This window comes from Salmo salar, chromosome 10 (genome assembly GCF_965601325.2).
Source record: "Salmo salar chromosome 10, fSalSal1, whole genome shotgun sequence".
In the NCBI taxonomy this organism is placed as follows: Eukaryota; Metazoa; Chordata; class Actinopteri; order Salmoniformes; family Salmonidae; genus Salmo; species Salmo salar.
The window spans coordinates 4,273,227-4,286,122 of record NC_138300.1 but is presented as its reverse complement, the minus strand read 5'-3'; the positions used below and the strand labels follow the sequence as shown (position 1 = coordinate 4,286,122).

Sequence of the window (12,896 nt, the reverse complement as noted above, 5' to 3'; positions counted from 1 at the left end):
AATAAATACGCATGATATCAATGAAGTTTGCAGTTCAAATTTATTGTAAAAAAAAAAAAAATCTAACGTAATTGCTATGTTATAGAATATATAGCTAGCTAGATAATATATAGTCCTACTCTCCATTCATGGTAAGAGAACATTCTCTGCTGTAGGGATGCTGATAGCCTGCTGCGGGTCGAAGGGGAAGTTGGGTCTCAGTGTGTGTTCTGAGCCAGACTCATAAGAGGAGCAGGTTTTCAATGTGTGTTCCATGCCTGAGTCGTAAAGGGAATTGGTTTTGACATCGTGTATGTGTGAGTGATGTTCTGAGAGATAGAGGGAGGTGTAATGCCGTGGGGTCTTGTTCCCGAGTTGGGACCGGAAGATGCGGACTCCGTAAACTCTGATGTTCTCTACATCTATTTCCTCTGACAGCATCACCAAGTGCCTCTGGCCCAACCGCCAATCCTCCCTACTGGCCCGTTGCTTGGCAACCAGTGGACTCACGCTCTCTTCATGATGATGCTTCAGCGGCTTGGAGATGAACAGGAAGTCCATCTGACCTGTGATTGGCTCCCTGGGAGAGCTTGTCTGAAGCCTCTTGCTGGTTCCAGAGGGGAATGGTCTGAAGTAGTCTGGAGAGCCAATCAGAGGCTCTGACATTTTAGGGTTCATCCCATTGAGCACAGGACCCACAGCAGTGGAGCTGCCTCGCTTCTGCCTGGGGGGGGGAGGGGGCAGGAGGTGGGGAGGAGGGGGGAGGAGATGGGCCCTGCTTGAGGGAGGGGGGGACAGCTGGTTGCTATGCAGCGGGAGTTGTCCCAGTTCTGAGGCCTTACCAACCCTCCCATCAGCAGACAGAACCCAGAGGCTCACACTGTGGGGCCCTGCCACACCCTGTTTCTCCTCCCTTTCTCTCTCTTTTTCCCTCTCTCTCTCCTCCCTCTCTTTCTCCCTCGCCCCTTCTTTCTCTCTCCTCTCCCTCACCATGATGTCTGCCTGCAGGGAGTCAGTGATGCGGACGATAGCAGAGTGGAGAGTGGTCCTGCTGGGGTTGGGGCTAGGGTTAAGGTTGGGATTAGGGTCTTCTAGGAAGTGGTGTCCAGAGGAGGTGAAGGGCTTGTGTTGGTACGGATCACTGTTGCACACCACAGGGTATGTCTCACTGACTATCTGTGAAAACACACAACAATACAGGTAGGAAATAAACACACAGGCCTTACAGAGGCAAAGCCACGACAGGTTGAATACTGGCCCACCCAAATCAGGCTGTCTTAAAATATATGCAGTATGTGGACACCTCTTCAAATTAGTGGATTTGGCTATTTCAGCCTCACCCGTTGCTGACAGGTGTATAAAATCGAACACGCAGCCATGCAATCTCCATAGACAAACATTGGCAGTAGAATGGCCTTACTGAAGAGCTCAGTGACTTTCAACGTGGCACAGTCATAGGATTCCACCTTTCCAACAAGTCAGTTCATCGCATTTCCTGCTAGAGCTGCCCCGGTCAACCGTAAGTGTTGTTATTGTGAAGTGAAAATGCCTAGGAGCAACAAGGGCTCAGCCACAAAGTGGTAGGCCACACAAGCTCACAGAATGGGACCGCAGAGTGCTGAAGCACGTAAAAATCGTCTGTCGCAACACTCACTACCGAGTTCCAAACTGCCTCTGGAAGCAACGTCAGCACAAGAACTGTTCATCGGGAGCTTTGTGAAATGGGTTTCCATGGCCGAGCAGCTGCACACAAGCCTAAGATCACCATGCGCAATGCCAAGCGTCGGCTGGAGTGGTGTAAAGCTCGCAGCCAATGGACTCTGGACCATTGGAAATGCGTTCACTGGAGTGATCAATCAAGCTTCACCATCTGGCAGTCTGACGGACAAATCTAGGTTTGGCGGATGCCAGGAGAACGATACCTGCCCGAATGCATAGTGCCAACTGTAAAGTTTGGTGTCCCAGACCACTAAGTTTGGTGAATAGTGGTCTGGGGCTGTTTTTCATGGTTCTATGCTTCTAATTTTGTGGCAACAGTTTGGGGAAGGCCCTTTCCTGTTTCAGAATGACAATGCCCCCGTGCACAAAGCGAGGTCCATACAGAAATGGTTTGTCAAGATCAGTGTGGAAGAACTTGACTGGCTTGCACAGAGCCCTGACCTCAACCCCTGTCCACATACTTTTGGTCATGTAGTGAATATAAAGAATGTAATAAATTAATTTAATTTGTAGCTTGTATTGTCTCCTGACTAATCAGACATTTTGGGAAAATGCAGTAGGAGGTTACTGGCATCTTATTGGTTTTATCACAATCATATGGTATGGACAGTTAGTCTGAAATACAGTTCGTCAAGGGATGCTGTTTTCTGTTAAATGTGGAGACATTTTCCTGAGTTCCACTATGGAAAGGTAATTTGTTAGACGGATATAAGGATTGGAAGCACCTTCGCGAAGCATGAGTCAAGCATCAGGCTAGTAAACCCCACTCTTATGCACTGTATACATTTGAAGGCTACAGTGCAAACCATGGCAATTAAAGCCGGGGTAATGTTATTAATCAACTTAACTATGAGGCCATGGACTATTCATTTCTAGAGCGTAATCGTGGTTGTGGACATTATATTTTACGCTAAACAGAACAAAGCGAAACGTAGACATGGGGCACACGGTTTCAGCCATTTCACCCGGTGGGCGGGGCTATAGGTCACGGTGGGCTTAGATTTCAGCGCGCATACGGGTGCACACAGTGTAGAGCACGAGCCGAGCACTCGCTCAAATCGTGGAATATATTCAACACATACATTATGGCTGACCTCATCTGGTCGATTGTTTGGTCGACCAAGATTTTTTTTAGTCGAGCAGTTGCAAATAGATGTTTTTTTTTATGGCACCCGAGACTCCTGTCTGACTTGCACCCGTCTCAGTGAACTAATTCATTGACGCGGCTGCGGGGATGGTTGGGTCCAAGAAGAAGGGAAGTGTGGGTAAGATGCAGAATGCATTCTTTCCCACCATTTTGTGCGCATTCATTGTTTCGTAACTTCATTGTGTGAATTGTTTAACCTTTGATTGTTAGTGTCTATCAATTCCCCATTACAGATATCACCAGTACTACAGTACATTTACCGTTAACCTCTATGGGGCAGGCGGGACGAATTCGTCCCACCTACGTAACAGCCAGTTGAATCCTGTGGCTCGATTTTCAAATACCTTAAAAATCCTATTACTTCAATTTCTCAAACATATGACTATTTTACAGCTATTTAAAGACAAGACTCTCGTTAATCTAACCACACTGTCCGATTTCAAAAAGGCTTTACAACGAAAGCAAAACATTAGATTATGTCAGCAGAGTACCAAGCCAGAAATAATCAGACACCCATTTTTCAAGCTAGCATATAATGTCACAAAAAACAAAACCACAGCTAAATGCAGCACTAACCTTTGATGATCTTCATCAGATGACACACCTAGGACATTATGTTATACAATACATGCATGTTTTGTTCAATCAAGTTCATATTTATATCAAAAAACAGCTTTTTACATTAGCATGTGACGTTCAGAACTAGCAAACTTCCGCCGAATTTACTAACAATTTACTAAATTACTCACGATAAACGTTCACAAAAAGCATAACAATTATTTTAAGAATTATAGATACATTACTCCTCTATGCACTCGATATGTCCGATTTTAAAATAGCTTTCGGTGAAAGCACATTTTGCAATATTCTAAGTACATAGCCCGGCATCACAGGGCTAGCTATTTAGACACCCAGCAGGTTTAGCACTCACCAATATCAGATTTACTATAAGAAAAATGGTCTTACCTTTCCTGTTCTTCGTCAGAATGCACTCCCAGGACTTCTACTTCAATAACAAATGTAGGTTTGGTCCAAAATAATCCATAGTTATGTTCCAACAGCGACGTTTTGTTCGTGCGTCCCAGACACTATCCCAATGGTAAATAACGGTCGCACGCACGGCGCATTTCGTGACAAAAGATTTCTAAATATTTCATTACCGTACTTCGAAGCATGTCAACCGCTGTTTAAAATCAATTTTTATGCCATTTTTCTCGTAAAAAAGCGATAATATTCCGACCGGGAATCTGCAATTAGATAAACAGCCGAAGGAAAATATATCACTGGGTCGAATCGGGCACGCGCCTAATTCCATTGTCCTCTGATGGGCCACTTGGCAAAGGCGATTATGTGTTTCAGCCTGAGGCTGCCTCGTCATCGTTCAGGTTTTTCCCGGGCTCTGAGAGCCTATTGGAGCCCTAGGAAATGTCACGTTACAGCTAAGATCCTGACTCTTCAATAAACAGAAGCAAGAACAACAACACCTTGTCAGACAGGCCACTTCCTGCATGAAACCTTCTCAGGTTTTTGCCTGCCAAATTAGTTCTGTTATACTCACAGACACCATTCAAACAGTTTTAGAAACTTTAGGGTGTTTTCTATCCATATGTAATAAGTATATGCATATTCTAGTTACTGGGTAGGAGTGGTAACCAGATTAAATCGGGTACGTTTTTTATCCGGCGGTGTAAATACTGCCCCCTAGCCCTAACAGCTTAATAACCATAAATTCTAATCTACAATGTTTGTTTGGTTACGGTAACTTCTGGTAACGCATTCAATATATTATTATTACAGTCGTTTACCGTTCTCATTGGAGTGGACACGTTGTTTGGAGAGCTCACAACCTATGCTACACTTTTGAGAACCAAGTTTTGGTTTATTTCATTACATTTACAAGTTTTGTAAAAGTATACATTTTTTGCACTCCTGTCAACGTTGGGCTCCCGAGTGGGGCAGCGGTCTAAGGCACTGCATCTCAGTGCAAGAGGCATCACTACAGTCCTTGGTTCGAATCCAGGCTGTATCACATCTGGCCGTGATTGGGAGTCCCATAGGGCGGCGCACAATTGGCCCAGAGTCATCCGGGTTTGGCCGGGTTAGGCCGTCATTGTAAATAAAAATGTGTTCTTAACTGACTTGCAGTGCCTTGGACCGCTGCGCCACTTGGGAGCCACATACTTGAATACCTTATCCCTTCCACAAATAGCCTACAGCTGTGTCTGTCCAGAGCTCACTGGCGCTGGAAACTGAGGACCCAGAATATTTTATACAATGTTGCAAGTTTGCTAGCATGAGCTTTGGGCTGGACACAGTTGATAGTTGATAAAATGTTTCAAGTTCGTTGCAGACGGGCCATGTGATTTATAAGATATTTATATTTATCAGGATATTTTCTACCTACAAGCTGCAATGTTTTTATTTGTTTGCTTTACAAAGACTACCTTCACATAGTTGACAATGGCAACAGAAGTTACTTTTAGAATTGTATCATTTTCATTTAGTTTTAGATAGAATTTAAAACCACATGACAATTATTTTGAGATACAAAGTGTATTCTCTCTCAGAATGACCTTCTTGATCCTAATCAGTCAGGTTTCAAGACTGGGCATTCAACTGAGACTGCTCTTCTCTGTGTCACGGAGGCTCTCCGCACTGCTAAAGCTAACTCTCTCTCTCCTCTGCTCTCATCCTTCTAGACCTATCTGCTGCCTTTGATACTGTGAACCATCAGATCCTCCTCTCCACCCTCTACGAGTTGGGCATCTCCGGCACGGCCCACGCTTGGATTGCGTCCTACCTGACAGGTCGCTCCTACCAGGTGGCGTGGCGAGAATCTGTCTCCGCACCATGCGCTCTCACCACTGGTGTCCCCCAGGGCTCTGTTCTAGGCCCTCTCCTATTCTCGCTATACACCAAGTCACTTGGCTCTGTCATATCCTCACATGGTCTCTCCTATCATTGCTATGCAGATGACACACAATTAATCTTCTCCTTTCCCCCTTCTGATAACCAGGCGGCGAATCGCATCTCTGCATGTCTGTCAGACATATCAGTGTGGATGACGGATCACCACCTCAAGCTGAACCTCGGCAAGACGGAGCTGCTCTTCCTCCCGGGGAAGGACTGCCCGTTCCATGATCTCGCCATCACGGTTGACAACTCCCTTGTGTCCTCCTCCCAGAGTGCTAAGAACCTTGGCGTGATCCTGGACAACACCCTGTCGTTCTCCACTAACATCAAGGCGGTGACCCAATCCTGTAGGTTCATGCTCTACAACATTCGCAGAGTACGACCCTGCCTCACACAGGAAGCGGCGCAGGTCCTAATCCAGGCACTTGTCATCTCCCGTCTAGATTACTGCAACTCGCTGTTGGCTGGGCTCCCTGCCTGTGCCATTAAACCCCTATAACTCATCCAGAACGCCGCAGCCCGTCTGGTGTTCAACCTTCCCAAGTTCTCTCACGTCACCCCGCTCCTCCGCTCTCTCCACTGGCTTCCAGTTGAAGCTCGCATCCGCTACAAGACCATGGTGATTGCCTACGGAGCTGTGAAGGGAACGGCACCTCCATACCTTCAGGCTCTGATCAGGCCCTACACCCAAACAAGGGCACTGCGTTCATCCACCTCTGGCCTGCTGGCCCCCCTACCTCTGAGGAAGCACAGTTCCCGCTCAGCCCAGTCAAAACTGTTCGCTGCTCTGGCACCCCAATGGTGGAACAAGCTCCCTCATGACGCCAGGACAGCGGAGTCAATCACCACCTTCCGGAGACACCTGAAACCCCACCTCTTTAATGAATACCTAGGATAGGATAAAGTAATCCTTCTAACCCCCCCCCTCCCCTTAAAAGATTTAGATGCACTATTGTAAAGTGGTTGTTCCACTGGATATCATAAGGTGAATGCACCAATTTGTAAGTCGCTCTGGATAAGAGCGTCTGCTAAATGACTTAAATGTAAATGTAAATAAAAGTCAAAATAAAACATAATAAAAAGTAAGTTTGAATGACACTGAGTGGCAGTGTTTTTACAACTAATGCCGGTTTGCCTGAGGCTGATGCCGTGCAGGTGTTTGTACACATGCATATACACACACTCTCATTCAAATAAACACATACAAGAACACACACATACATGTAATAGTGCCAGACATGCACACAAACATATACAGTTGGCATTGCTGTTATGATTTTAGTTGTCCTTGATGTCCTTTGTTTTAAATTCATTAAAATGTTGTTGTTTTTTGCATTGTTGTGTGCTATTTTCTTCTGTCTTTTTCTTTATTCTCTTGGTTGTTGGTGCATTGGGGGGTTCTTGGGGGTGGGGAATGGAATTAATTTTATTTTAATTTTTCTTCTTGAGGTGGGACTACTCTTCTCCACCACATGTACTGCTGAGAGGCTCTTCTCCACCACATGTACTGCTGAGAGGCTCTTCTCCACCACATGTACTGCTGAGAGGCTCTTCTCCACCACATGTACTGTTGAGAGGCTCTTCTCCACCATATGTACTGCTGAGAGGCTCTTCTCTACCACATGTACTGTTGAGAGGCTCTTCTCCACCACATGTACTGTTGAGAGGCTCTTCTCCACCACATGTACTGTTGAGAGGCTCTTCTCCACCACATGTACTGTTGAGAGGCTCTTCTCCACCACATGTACTGCTGAAAGGCTCTTCTCCACTACATGTACTGCTGAAAGGCTCTTCTCCACCACATGTACTGCTGAAAGGCTCTTCTCCACTACATGTACTGCTGAAAGGCTCTTCTCCACCACATGTACTGCTGAAAGGCTCTTCTCCACTACATGTACTGCTGAGAGGCTCTTCTCCACCACATGTACTGCTGAAAGGCTCTTCTCCACTACAGGCCGGATCAAAACACCCATCCAATCTTGCATGCTGACTGTTGTGTTGAGAGGCTAAATCTCAACAATCCAGTCCTGTTGTCCTTTGAAAGGGAAGTCAGTCCCTCTTTGGACTATGATGAAATAATCACCATCTGCAACATCAAGCCTAGTGCTGTAGAACGCCAAACACAAGAAAAGGGAAGCCTGAATACTGTTTTATGATTTAGCCAAATATTTCCATGCCTGCCATGGTTGGCCAGGCCTATGTGTTTGATTCAAAGTGAGCTAGGCTGCTGTCTTCATACCCACCGTGATATTATGCATGATATTTTCATGCCTGCCTATACAGTAGTGTTTGTTCATTCAAAGTGAGCTATTCACTTCAAAGTGGGTTCAATGAAAACACATGCAGGGCTTTCTATTTCTATGCGATATATAGTCTGGAGCAGAACCACGGAGCAGAACCACCGTGCAGAACCAACGTGCAGAACCGCGGAGCAGAACCGCAGAGCAGAAGCCGCGCAACAGAACCGCAGAGCAGAACCACCGTGCAGAACCACCGTGCAGAACCGCGGAGCAGAACCGCAGAGCAGAACCACGGAGCAGAACCGCAGAGCAGAACTGCGGAACAGAACCGCAGAGCAGAACCGCGGAGCAGAACCACAGAGCAGTACCATGGAGCAGAACCGCAGAGCAGAACCGCAGAGCAGAACCGCGGAGCAGAACCACGGAGCAGAACCACGGAGCAGAACTGGTCGATGCCTGACCACGGCCCTGAATTCACTCTCTTGCCTGTAGACCTACTGTAGATCTTTGAGTGGTCGTTCTGATCTGACAATATGTTGATTATTTCATGATGTTTAATTACGGTCAGATGGACTGAACACTTCATCCATTCTCCATATTTTGTGACAGTATAATATCCCCTTTTATCACTGCACTTCTCTGCTGTAGAATCTCTCTCTGAATATGTAGGTGATAGCCTATGTTGTGTATTACATTATGTTTGCTGTAGGACTCGGGACAGTCGGCCTGTTTTGTCAGCTGTGCGGTTGTAAGCGGTTGTGTAGTTGCGCTGCATAATTAGCAATAATAACAGGCATGTTTGCAAAGGGAAATCTGTGGTGTTTCTTGGTCACATTTATCCTGCCTCGTGATAAAGGATGCAATGTGATTGCACAAATCTTCCCTTAAATATGTCAGGGAACTTCTGCCAACGCCACTAAGGCCTTATATAATTGGCAACCATAAGGGCTTTTGAGGAACAGAATGTAAAATAGTTTCCTCTGAGGGTTCGGGGTCAGAGGTTAGGCAACTTACCGGCAGAGGGAGGTAAACTGAAGGGGGTCGAGGGGTCAGGACTCTCACATTCTCTCTCTTCAGCTCCTCTGATAGGCTGAGAGGAACACAGTCTGCTGTGACATCATCACTTACAGGAGACACTTCCTCTCTCTGGCTGTCACTCACTGGAGAATGCCGCTGCCCGTCCCTCACACTCTTCCTTTTCAACCGTCCTCCTCCTCTGCTTTCTCCTGGCCAGAAACACAGACACAGCACTATTTTGTATTTTATTTTATTTAACCTTTATTTAAATAAGGAAGTCAGTTAATAAAAACAAATTCTTATTTACAATGACGGCCTACCAAAAGGCCTCCTGCGAGAACGGGGGCTGGAATTAAAAAAATATATATATAGGACAAAACAAACATCACGACAAGAGAGTCACCACGACACTACATAAAGAGAGACCTAAGACGACAACATAGCAAGGCAGCAACACAACATAACAACAACATGGTAGCAACATAACAACAACATTGTAGCAGCACAAAACATGGTACAAACATTATTGGGCACAGACAACAGCACAAAGGGCAAGAAGGTAGAGACAACAATACATCACGCGAAGCAGCCACAACTGTCAGTAAGTGTCCATGATTGAGTCTTTGAACGAAGAGATTGAGTTACCTTTAAACCCCAACCAAAGCTGACCTTTAAACCCCAACCAAAGCTGACCTCTAAACCCCAACCAAAGCTGACCTCTAAACCCCAACCAAAGCTGACCTTTAAACCCCAACCAAAGCTGACCTTTAAACCCCAACCAAAGCTGACCTTTAAACCCCAACCAAAGCTGACTTCTAAACCCCAACCAAAACTGACCTTTAAACCCCAACCAAAGCTGACCTTTAAACCCCAACCAAAGCTGACTTCTAAACCCCAACCAAAACTGACCTTTAAACCCCAACCAAAGCTGACCTTTAAACCCCAACCAAAGCTGACCTTTAAACCCCAACCAAAGCTGACCTCTAAACCCCAACCAAAGCTGACCTCTAAACCCCAACCAAAGCTGATCTTTAAACCCCAACCAAAGCTGACCTCTAAACTGTAACCTAAATGAAGTATTACAAATGTTACCTGTGAAAGTACTAAGGGCTGGGTGTCTGCCAGAGGGGGGAGGGGTTAGAAGGGTTGCTGCACCAATGAGAAGTGTCAGTGTAGCCCAGAGCGCGCACGCACACACACACACACACACACACACACACACACACACACACACACACACACACACACACAGTTACTGTAGTAAAGGGGTAGATGTATACAATAGATGTTGGCCTTGGGGCAGTTACTGTAGCAGAGGGGTAGATGTTGGCCTTGGGGCAGTTACTGTAGCAGAGGGGTAGATGTTGGCCTTGGGGCAGTTACTGTAGCAGAGGGGTAGTTGTTGGCCTTGGGGCAGTTACTGTAGTAGAGGGGTAGAGGTTGTTGGCCTTGGGGTAGTTACTGTAGCAGAGGGGTAGATGGATACAATAGATGGTGTTGGCCTTTGGGCAGTTACTGTAGCAGAGGGGTAGATGTTGGCCTTGGGGTAGTTACTGTAGCAGAGGGGTAGATGAATACAATAGATGGTGTTGGCCTTGGGGCAGTTACTGTAGCAGAGGGGTAGATGTTGGCCTTGGGGTAGTTACTGTAGCAGAGGGGTAGATGGATACAATAGATGGTGTTGGCCTTGGGGCAGTTACTGTAGCAGAGGGGTAGATGTTGGCCTTGGGGTAGTTACTGTAGCAGAGGGGTAGATGGATACAATAGATGGTGTTGGCCTTGGGGCAGTTACTGTAGCAGAGGGGTAGATGTTGGCCTTGGGGCAGTTACTGTAGCAGAGGGGTAGATGTTGGCCTTGGGGCAGTTACTGTAGCAGAGGGGTAGATGTTGGCCTTGGGGCAGTTACTGTAGCAGAGGGGTAGATGGATACAATAGATGGTGTTGGCCTTTGGGCAGTTACTGTAGCAGAGGGGTAGATGTTGGCCTTGGGGCAGTTACTGTAGCAGAGGGGTAGATGGATACAATAGATGGTGTTGGCCTTGGGGCAGTTACTGTAGTAGAGTGATAGAGGTTGTTGGCCTTGGGGCAGTTAGTGTAGCAGAGGGGTAGATGGATACTCTAGATGGTGTTGGCCTTGGGGCAGTTACTGTAGTAGAGGGGTAGATGTTGGCCTTGGGGCAGTTACTATAGTGGAGGGGTAGATGTTGGCCTTGGAGCAGTTATTGTAGTGGAGGGGTAGATGGATACTAAAGATCTTGGCCTTGGGGCAGTTACTGTAGTGGAGGGGTAGATGTTGGCCTTGGAGCAATTATTGTAGCAGAGGGGTAGATGTTGGCCTTGGGGCAGTTACTGTAGTGGAGGGGTAGATGTATACAATAGATGTTGGCCTTGGGGCAGTTACTGTAGTAGAGGGGTAGATGGATACTATAGATGGTGTTGGCCTTGGGGCAGTTACTGTAGCAGAGGGGTAGATGTTGGCCTTGGGGCAGTTACTGTAGCAGAGTGGTAGATGGATACTATAGATGGTGTTGGCCTTGGGGCAGTTACTGTAGCAGAGGGGTAGATGTTGGCATTGGGGCAGTTACTGTAGCAGAGGGGTATTGGCATTGGGGCAGTTACTGTAGCAGAGTGATAGAGGTTGTTGGCCTTGGGGCAGTTACTGTAGCAGAGGGGTAGATGTTGGCCTTGGGGCAGTTACTGTAGCAGAGGGGTAGATGTTGGCATTGGGGCAGTTACTGTAGTAGAGGGGTAGATGGATACTATAGATGGTGTTGGCCTTGGGGCAGTTACTGTAGCAGAGGGGTAGATGTTGGCCTTGGGGCAGTTACTGTAGCAGAAGGGTAGAGGTTGTTGACCTTGGTGCAGTTACTGTAGTGGAGGGGTAGATGGATACTATAGATGGTGTTGGCCTTGGGGCAGTTACTGTAGTGGAGGGGTAGATGGATACTATAGATGGTGTTGGCCTTGGGGAAGTTACTGTAGTAGAGGGGTAGATGGATACTATAGATGGTGTTGGCCTTGGGGCAGTTAGGGTTAGAGTAGGGTTAGAGGTAGAGGACAGTATTACATGGTGAGGATGAGTAGGGTTAGAGGAGGACAGTATTACATGGTGAGGATGAGTAGGGTTAGAGGAGGACAGTATTACATGGTGAGGATGAGTAGGGTTAGAGGAGGACAGTATTACATGGTGAGGATGAGTAGGGTTAGAGGAGGACAGTATTACATGGTGAGGATGAGTAGGGTTAGAGGTAGAGGACAGTATTACATGGTGAGGATGAGTAGGGTTAGAGGAGGACAGTATTACATGGTGAGGATGAGTAGGGTTAGAGGAGGACAGTATTACATGGTGAGGATGAGTAGGGTTAGAGGAGGACAGTATTACATGGTGAGGATGAGTAGGGTTAGAGGAGGACAGTATTACATGGTGAGGATGAGTAGGGTTAGAGGAGGACAGTATTACATGGTGAGGATGAGTAGGGTTAGAGGTAGAGGACAGTATTACATGGTGAGGATGAGTAGGGTTAGAGGAGGACAGTATTACATGGTGAGGATGAGTAGGGTTAGAGGAGGACAGTATTACATGGTGAGGATGAGTAGGGTTAGAGGAGGACAGTATTACATGGTGAGGATGAGTAGGGTTAGAGGAGGACAGTATTACATGGTGAGGATGAGTAGGGTTAGAGGAGGACAGTATTACATGGTGAGGATGAGTAGGGTTAGAGGAGGACAGTATTACATGGTGAGGATGAGTAGGGTTAGAGGAGGACAGTATTACATGGTGAGGATGAGTAGGGTTAGAGGAGGACAGTATTACATGGTGAGGATGAGTAGGGTTAGAGGAGGACAGTATTACATGGTGAGGATGAGTAGGGTTAGAGGAG

General features: G+C 46.6%; 1 protein-coding gene across 2 annotated transcripts in view; it reads right to left on the bottom strand.

The window, feature by feature from the left end:
* Positions 1–21: 21 nt before the first annotated feature.
* The window catches only part of LOC106613426 (uncharacterized), a 59,721-nt gene continuing 46,846 nt past the window's right edge, over positions 22–12,896 (bottom strand). For both annotated transcript variants that reach the window (XM_045687250.2, XM_045687249.2), the window contains exons 5-6: positions 9,013–9,224; positions 22–1,155 (exon numbers count right to left, since the gene is read on the bottom strand). In XM_045687250.2, the coding sequence (XP_045543206.2) occupies positions 127–1,155; positions 9,013–9,224 (1,241 nt within the window). In that variant the 3' untranslated portion in view covers positions 22–126. The remainder of the gene's footprint in view (positions 1,156–9,012; positions 9,225–12,896) is intronic.